General features: G+C 42.0%; 1 protein-coding gene and 1 long non-coding RNA gene across 3 annotated transcripts in view; both read left to right on the plus strand.

Annotated features, from left to right (window-relative positions):
- Positions 1-1,405, plus strand: part of LOC123593080 — a 41,227-nt gene extending 39,822 nt beyond the window's left edge. Inside the window, exon 4 of the long non-coding RNA XR_006710108.1 lies at positions 708-1,405. This is a non-coding gene — a long non-coding RNA (uncharacterized LOC123593080). The remainder of the gene's footprint in view (positions 1-707) is intronic.
- A 234-nt stretch (positions 1,406-1,639) lies between these two features.
- On the plus strand, positions 1,640-9,088 carry SMIM43 (small integral membrane protein 43). 2 transcript variants are annotated; one of them, XM_045468598.1, is made up of 4 exons: positions 1,640-2,595; positions 3,383-3,700; positions 4,742-4,812; positions 7,565-9,088. In XM_045468598.1, the coding sequence occupies exon 1, from the start codon at positions 2,401-2,403 to the stop codon at positions 2,590-2,592; it is 192 nt and encodes a 63-aa protein (XP_045324554.1). In that variant the 5' UTR covers positions 1,640-2,400; the 3' UTR covers positions 2,593-2,595; positions 3,383-3,700; positions 4,742-4,812; positions 7,565-9,088. The 2 variants fall into 2 exon arrangements, with proteins under 2 accessions (XP_045324554.1, XP_045324560.1); XM_045468604.1 differs by having other exon boundaries at positions 1,642-3,700.
- Positions 9,089-9,346: the final 258 nt, after the last annotated feature.

The raw sequence follows: 9,346 nt of genomic DNA on the forward strand, positions 1-9,346 counted from the left end.
ATTCTGGGCTTGAATCCACAGAGCGTGAGATCATGACCTGAGCTGAAATCAAGAGCTGGATGCTCTTGGACTGAGCCAACCAGGCACCCCTATATGATTTAATTTTTAACAATAGCTGTATTTTAACAAATGGCTTGCAAAATTTTTCCAAATAATTTATGAGCCAGCACACCACTGCCTATGAGATGGATTAATAATCAAGAGAGAGATTTCTTATATAGTACAATGCTTGGTGAGATGCCTAGGAGCTAGAAATTTTGCACAGTATATTTTTATACACTGGGAATCCTCAGCAACAGATTAATAATAGTATCTGACATTTATCTAGCAAAACACATTCTTATTCAACATCCTAATTTATTTTTTATCCTTACAACAAATCCAGGGAAAAGGTAAGCAAGGTATATTATAGGTGAGGGGACCGAGTCAGAGAACTGAAGTAACCTCTGACAGGTGGAGTAGAAACTAGATTTGGGTCCTCGAGACTACCAGTTCACAGCTTTTTCCATACCATCCTGTTTCTTTGAACCCTTGCCATCCCTAGAGTAGCCATTTATTACAGGCAGACTATTAAATAATCTGGAATGTGTATGTCAAGACTTATTCCCTGAATTCAGCCCAGGGGGCTCTCCTGTATCTTCACAAATAAAAAATGAAATAAGTCGGAGGCCCATAAAATGGACAATGACAACATGCTGCATTACCAGCTTTGATGGCAAGACTCCAAGATGGCCCCCGATGATCCTTACCCCTGATGTTCATGTCCTTGGACTCCTTCACTGTAAGGCTCACCTGTGTGACTAACAGGACATTACAGAAGTGTTGATATATGACTTCTTAAGCTAGCCACAAAGAGCTAGCCTTGTTCTCTTGGGCCACTTGCTATGGGAGAAGCCAGCGCAGTGTTATAAGGACACACAAGCAGGCCTGTGGAGAAGTCCACATGGGAAAGAGCTGAGGCCTCTCACCAACAGCCAGCACTGTTCTGGTGATAAAAGTGAGCTACCTTGGAAGTGGATCCTCCAGTTCTGGACAAGCCTTCAGGTGACTGTGGCCTTGCCTGACATCTGACCCTAACCTCGTAAGAAACTCCAGGCCAGGATCACCAAGCTAAGTGCTACCAAACTCTTAACTCACAGAAACTATGAGAGAGGACCAATGTTTCTGTTGTCTTAAGGCATTGAGTTTTGGGGTAATTTGTTACACAGCTCTGGATAAAGTGGATTTCTTTAAAAGCTACACCATATAGACTATGGGTGATCTTAACCAAATACAGATAGGTGTTAGGGACTTAAACGAACATTTCAAGTAATTGTTTATTGTATTGTTTCTGCTTTCCACCAAGGAAATTCAATTTCAAGTCAACATTCTGTGAAGCTTTGTACAATATAGCTTTTGAAATGCGTTTTGTTGTTAATGCTTTTCTTTTCTTTCCTTTTTTTTTTTTTTTTTTTTTTTTTAAGAGTTTCAGGCTCTACCTACTGAGCCAGCCAGTTACTCCTTTTTTTAAATGTTTGTTTATTTTTGGGAGAGGGCGGGGCAGGGGGGGGAGAGTTGGGGGTTAGAGAGAGAGGGAGAGGCAGAATCCCAAGCAGGCTCCAGGCTCTGAGCTGTCAGCACAGAGCCCAGCGCAGGGCTTGAACTCGGGAACCATGAGATTATGACCTAAGCGGAAGTCGGAGGCTTAACCGACTGAGCCACCCAGGTGCCCCTGTTATTAATGCTTCTCTAAGTGGCCTGTTGTTGTCCATAGAAAAGAGCACTCTGGACTGAGTACGTGTGCGACTCTGAAGAGCAAGGCAGGTTGAACTGGAATTCACGCAGGCACCATGAAGTCGTCTCACAGAAGGAAGTCATCTAATAGCCCTTTAGACCCCACCTTCACTGCTACCTTTAATTCTTTTGGGTTTCTGGGCCATGGCATGTTTTCCCTCTGGGAAAACCAGGACAGGGGAAAATATCCAGAAATCAATTAATTAGGAAGGGAGGGGATTAGGGACCCATTGGTTGATGGGGGTGGAAATCTTAAAATCATTTGCAAAGCACCAGCCCCAACATCCCTTGGGAGACTGAGCCGTGACCTCTTCTCCTGGCGTCCCCGCCCGCTAAATTCGCTCCTAGAAAAATCCGCTCACGTCCCCAAGAGCGCAGGAGAGGATCTCAGTGAGGCGGGAGGCTCTCGTGCCTGCTGGGAGAGGCGGAGCTGGGATTAACCAGCTCCTTGGCGCTTTTCCTCCGAACTGGGGGAGGCCGAGCACGGACCGAGAAGTAGGCGCCCAACGCCGGGCGCCCGTAAGGGGGCGGAGGAGACTCGGAGGTGGGAGAGCGGGTGGCAAGCCTGGTCCGCCAGCTGCTATCCGCGCCTAGCGCGCACAACCACCGAGCGCCGGCGCCTCCAGCATGGAGTGGGAGCTCAACTTTCTGCTCTACCTGGCGCTCTTTTTCTTCCTGCTCTTCTTACTTTTCCTCTTGCTCTTCGTGGTCATCAAGCAGCTGAAGAACTCTGTGGCCAGCACGGCTGGGGCGCTCCAGCCCGGGCGTCTCTCACTGCACCGGGAGCCTTGGGGCTTCTCCCGAGAGCAAGCGGTGTGACCCGTAAGGCGCGGGCACTAGCGGGAGGGCACGGAGCTGCGCGGGCGCCAGGCTGGGTCTTAGCCTCGACTCTCTGTCCGCGTGGCCACCCAGGTTCCACTGCTAGGCTCCGTGGTAGCGCTGGCAGGTTCGTTCGGAGGTGGAAGGGGCCTGCGGAGGGGCGAGTTTCTCGGCCCCTCGGGGAGGTTCTGGGCTTGAAGCACGCTCTGTTGCCAGGCACGGTGGGTGTATGGGGTCTGGGCTAGCGCTGTGCTCTTAGGAATGGACTCTCAGCTTTTCCGGGGTGGGGAGAGAGGGAGAAAGAGAGACGTTCAGCCTTTGGAGCCGGAATGGCTTTGGGCACCTGCAAGCTCTTCTTCCCAGTCCCACTGCATTTTAGCTTGTTCCCAAAGGATGGCAAGCTAAATCATTCGGATAATTCAGCCCAACCTTCCATACCAAATTTGATTCCAAAAATCGAATGTCAACCTAAATGTCCAAATTATTTAGAGTATGGGCTTTGGGACAAGGAGCAGGAGGAAACAGTGCGCACTTGAAGTATGCCGAATACTGCTTTAAATATCTTTGCCCTTTGGTAGAGGCTAAATGGGGTTCGTCTGGCAGCGGCCTATCTTCCCCTAAATCCTTGCTCCTCTCCTAGCCACCGACCCGGTTGATGGCTACAGACTTGCCACACCGGGTGGGTTTAGAATCTGGAACAGCGGGACGGCGAGCCTTAGAAGTCATTTGAGAGGTGCCTTGGAGTTGCTCTGGAGGGCCGGTGAAAAGAGGTACTGTTTACACGTTTTAGGGCAATAGGAAAAAGAGGACCGGAGGAGCAAGGATGTCTTTTCAGAATACGTGACTAGACCATTTGCGAGAAGATTGACCGGCAGCAATAAACTTTTCATTAATGTGCCCTAAGCACTCTCCAGGCAATGTCACTTTGGGGAAATAAGAGTTTCATCTTCCAGATGCTTTTTGCTCGATATTTGCTGTCTCGAGTTCTGGAGTCAAGCTGCTGCCCTGGGTTGGTGCCTTGAAGGCGGCAACTGCAGCTCCGGTTGGTAATGGGAAACCCTTCACAGAGGGGACCTGAACAACCCGAGATGGACGTCTTCTGCCAATGGTAAGAGGGCACCGCCCCGGATGACACTTTGTCACTGGTTACAGCTAAACTTGTGAAGACCCAGGGCCTGAAAAAGTGAGAGGTTAAGATGGAGGAAATGGGAGCAATGAAAGAACTCTCTCCCACTTAGAACTGATGAACTTCTATTAGAACTGAGGAGCCAAACTGATTCCTAACTCAGGGCAAGAATCAGTGTCTATGTAGAGGAGCGTAGAAATTAGAATGGGATGTGAGGAGTGTTTGCAATTTTAATAAACATTCTACTCTTTTGGAAAACAGTGCAGGGGGTCTAGGAGTTGAAATATGTAATGCAGGTATCTTTTGTCTTCAGTAAGGGTTAGGATTAGTCACATTAAGGTGGGATAAGCTGTCCATGTCATGACTGAATTTTGAAAATATTTATTAATTTGAGGTAAAATGACCATGTAGAGAGGATGAAAACAACAAAATAACTAAGTTTTGCCTAAGTTGATAATATGAAAGTGAAGCAGAAGACAATTACTTTGTTAATTCAAGGTAAGGAAAAATAGTCTCATGTAGGTAAACATAATTATGGGGAAAATTTTTTTTTATTTGGCTGAGACATTCAGATACTTTCCCATATTTCTATTTCACTTTGCTTGAACAGACCTGTTGTTAATGAAGTATAGGTGTGTGTATGTATGTGTATATATACGCATATATTTCTCTCTCTATATAAATATATATAATTCTATCTGTCTATCCATCCTTCTCTTTATCAGAGCTATAGTATGACTTCATTTGAATTTCCAGTTTGAATCCCAGAATCAACTGCAGTGACTCTATCTTGTATTTTAAACAATAGGTCTCTAATTGGTTGACACCTCCATAGTGGCATTTAACTAGAGGGTTATATGGTTAATATGGACACTGAAGATGAGTGCAGGAGTAGTTAATTAGCAATTATACTTGTTTACAAGGATGGAAAACAATCGCTTCGTACTTTATTAATAACTGGAATGAAAATTATTTTAACCGCCTCCTTGACTTCTTGATTTTGTAATCCTTTAATCTTCCTAGCAGTGCCACTGGTGTCCAGAGGTGTAAATGAGCCCCGACTCTTCTAGAAAGGAGACTCTGGAGAACTGAGGGTGAGTAGTGTGCTGCCATCCCAGGATTAATCTGGGTGTGGTTCTACTGACTTTGTTTGAAAGGACATGAAAGGACATGAAAGGAATGGTTACTTTTCTATCTTGTGCCCAGTGCCATTTTATACTCTCCTTGTAATCTATTAATTACTAAGTTGCCATTTTAATAGGCAAAAAAAAAAAAAAAAAAAAAGAACAAAAACCAAAAAACTATTTATTCCTGTTACTCCATCACTGCCTGCCTGGAATGTGGCCCTAAACTCTGGGAATTAAGCTTCTTCACATTTGCTCCCAGAACTTGCAGCTGTTGTTCTCCTGCCTCACCCCTGCTTGGTTAGGCACTCTGCTTTTGAAACTTTGACACCTGTACTTGAACTGCCTTTTTCTATTCATTTATTCAATCATCATTTTTCCAAAACTCAACAAAGACTGACCTCCCAAATTAGAACTACTCTGAACTCACTTTTTTTTCTATCTGTATGTAATTCTTGATCTAATGCTCTAACACCCACAATGCTCTAGTTTCCCAGTTTGTACATGCTGGCTGCTCCATCCGCTGACCACATTCCGATCCTATCACTATCCCAAACTAATTTTCAAAGATGCTATGCATGTGGGTTAAACATTAAAACATTTGAAAAATAAGGAACATTTAAAATAACGGCTCATTATTCAAATGTAACTTGATTATAGAAGATTCTTATGTTCTATTTCAAATAGAAGGTGTTTAGTGACTCTTCAGCCATGTTAGAAGCTGAGTTGAATTTCTTACATTGTAAGGAAATGAGCTATAATTCAGTTATTATGAAATGTTAGTATTTTATGTCAGGTGTTCTTATTTCATTGTTGTGTCTAAATTTCAGTTGTTTAAAATGACTTCGAATTTTATTAGGGTAAATAATCTTGATTGTTTCACTGATTTCCAAACCTGTCAATGCAGTGAATCAGCAGTTCCACTTGAAAGATAACCATTTTAAGTTGAATGAGAATGACATCACACTCACACCTGCAAAATCTAAAATGTCTAATAAAGTAGACTCCTATATCTGAACTTCAATTTTAGGGCACAGCTGTACATGCAGGACTGATGCCATCTGGTGCAGTTCCACAGAATAAGAGAGAAAATTTACCCAGAGTGTGCCATGCACTGGCTTTTCTGGGAATGACAGGTTGCCAGGATTTGTTTTTGGTTCACTTGCAGGGGTGGAAACTTGGAACTAGGTGAGTTGTTTTACATGCAACATCCCCATTTATAGCTTGACATTTCATATTTCCAATTTTGTTTACAGTTTCAAAATAAGTGCAAAAGAGCTAATTTTTTTTAATGGCCCCAAATTTAAACATTGTATATAGTTAACCATTTAGGATAGTGGTAAATATTTACTTCTTCTAACTCATACCTGCTAATCTAGGGACGTTTAGAATACTAATGGTGCTAGTGCAATACATAGAAAGTATTTACAGTGTACTATACTTTGGTTTTAATTTTTATAACTACTCTGGGGCAGGTGTACTTATTATAGCTAAAACCACAATTAAAATTCTGGGATCATTAGGAAATCACTGTCAGGCATCTGTGTCACTTACAAGTGGCAAATTGTGTCACTTACTCAATTTTTAACTAAAAATGGAGTTGCAGATCCTTGCAGTTGATTTTTGTTATGTGTTTGTTTTTTTGTTTGTTTTTGTTTTGTTTTGTTTCGAATCAGTGAAATGAATTATCAACTCTACATTTCTTACTTTGTCCACACAAAATAAAGTTACAGATTAAATAATAATGTGGTTAATTATCTGAGTAGTTAGCATCTTACCACATAAGAATTTGGGTGATCAGAAGGGCCGACCTATGTTTAGAACAGTAGTTAGAATATAATTGGCATTCAGAAAAAACTTCCTGATGAATTCAGCTAAAAATCCTCTTGTTTTCCTTAACAGCAGCTATTTTATGTAATAAGCCTAATAATTTTCTTCCACTGTTGTGCTGTGTAGATGTGGATGGGTTGAAGTTAAAATTAAAAAAAAAAAATTTAGTGTTTATTTATTTCTGAGAGAGACAGAGCTAGAGCACAAGTGGGCAAGCGGCAGAAAGAGCGAATCGAAAGCAGGCTCCGTCCCGTCAGTGCAACACACAATGCAGGGTTGGAACCAATGAACCGTGAGATCATGACCTGAGCCAAAGTCGGATACTCAACCCACTGAGCCACCCAAGCACCCCTGAAGTTAAAATTTTTATACTTAACTTGATTTTTTTTATGACTCTCTGAAGTTACTTGAACTTTATTGAATATATATATGGATTCTTCTGGCAAGTTTTTTTTTTTAATTAAAAAAAAGGGAAGGAGCAGAGAGAGAGAGAGGGAGACATAGAATCTGAAGCAGGCTCCAGGCTCTGAGCTGTCAGCACAGAGCCTGACGCGGGGCTCGAACTCACAAACCCAGATCATGACCCGAGCCGAAGTCGGATGTTTAACCGACTGAGCCACCAAAGCACCCCTTGGTTTATTTGTTTTTGTTTTTTTTTATTTTTTACATTAAGATGGAAATCTTGCTTTCCTATTGGGAACCAAGATGGATTGCTCTCTCGGTAATACAGTAGGAAGTTATTGGACTTAAGGGTAGCTTAAACAAAGTAGGGATTTTGTTTCGTTCTCATGTGACAAGGAGGTCGGGGGTAAACTATTGCTGGTGTTGGTTCAGCAGCTCACAGATGTCAGGGCCAAGGTGGCCCCTGAGGTTCCCTTGGCTTTTCCCATAGGTCCCAAGATGGTTGCTGCAGCCCCCCCCCCCCCAAGAAGATGAAGGAAGCTGAAAGAGGAAATGAGGCACACCATTTTGAGTCGGCTTCCTTTTAAAGAGCTTTCTCAGCAGCCCAGCAACTTTTACTTACATCTCATTGGCCAGACTGTGTTATATCTGCAAGGTTGCATGAGAAATGTAGTTTTTGTAGCTGGACATAAAATAGCCTTCAACAAAAAATCTGAGGAAATCTAAGGAAAACGATGATTGTGGATCTTTGGGGAACAGAGTAGCAGTCTGTGCTCTGGCTACAAAATACGGTTGTAAAGGAGCATAACGTTTGAAACAGATCAAAACTGCAACTCCTTCACAACTAACAACACTCCAGGCAACACTGCTCTGCTCAGACAGTAAGCAGAGTGAAGACATGCTAGGTTTTTTCATGAAACACCTGCCAGGACTGGCTTTCACAATCAGCCATTGGTTTGCCCCACATCAGGATTTTCTAGAGGAGGACCCTGGGAACCTGTATGCTTCCTCAGTGGACATAATCTATGGAGGTTTGGAATGGGATAAAGAATATTCTACCTTGCTGCTTTCCCATCTGCTTCACGTATTCTAATTTTCCTTACAGATTTTTGGTGGAGTCTAGTTTTTGTTTGATCCCCTAAAAGGATCATCCCTTTCATATATAGGAGAAGGTAATCTATGTAAAGAAAGGCTACTTTACTCCCTTCTGTGACTCCACCACCAACCTAGGAATATCCTGGGAGAAGACTTGCTTCTCAAAGCTGCTTCCGTAATCAGCCTACATCCTGCCTAAGCAAAGGGAGAAGAAACACTTCCCACATCCAAGGCTGTCCAAAAGAACTTTCTGTGGTGACAGAAATGTTCTATATTTGCACTGTCCATTATGGTAGCCATTAGCCATGTGTAACTAGTGAACACTCGAAATGTGGCTAGTGTGACTGAAGAAGTAAATTTTAATTTTATTTAATTTTAAATAATTAAAATGTAAATAGCCATATGTGACTAGTGGCTATTGTATTGTACAGCTCCAGTATTCAACCTTCTTTTTCTTGTGTTTCACCAACCACCTGGGAGGGGTTTGGGCCAGTCATGTGTTTGGTGTTTCATGGTCTTCACTGTTCTACCTTGCCATTGAACTTGTCTCCCAGAGAAAAGGAAAAATGGTATCTTGGAACTAAATTCAAGATGTTAACTTGATATCTGCACATTGCACATATTTCTGTATAAATGCAATGATCTCTTGGGAATAGGTCCTGTGATTGATTTTTGTGATAATTGGTGATGGAAAAATGGTGGTGATGGTCCATTTAGCATTCCTGGTGAACATTATGTATTCCTAGTGAGGGTGAGTCAGTGGGAATTATTTTCTTCTGTTATGCTTAATTCTGTTTTACTTTATTCTTGTAGTATCGTGGCTGCTAAATGATTATTCCATGTATGTTTTTCAAACTACTTAGTGATTTATATTTTTAAAAAGGCTGTGAAATAAAAAAAAATAATTATATGTAACTCAGCTTTTTGTGTGTGTGAATTATTATTACGCATAATTTTTAAAGAGTTAATTAGGTTGAGATTAATGGATAGAAGGAAGTATTTATTTTTATATCAGATTTCCTTTTTAGTGGGCATGTCTGTATGCCAATTAATGTCCTTTTGAAATATTAAATAATATTTTCATTGTATTTGGAGTTTGGATAAAATACGAGGGTGGTGATGGTATTGGGATAGTTTTTTCCTCAAGTATCTGGTTCTTCTATACTGAGAATCACTT

This window comes from Leopardus geoffroyi, chromosome B1 (assembly GCF_018350155.1).
Source record: "Leopardus geoffroyi isolate Oge1 chromosome B1, O.geoffroyi_Oge1_pat1.0, whole genome shotgun sequence".
Taxonomy (NCBI): Eukaryota; Metazoa; Chordata; class Mammalia; order Carnivora; family Felidae; genus Leopardus; species Leopardus geoffroyi.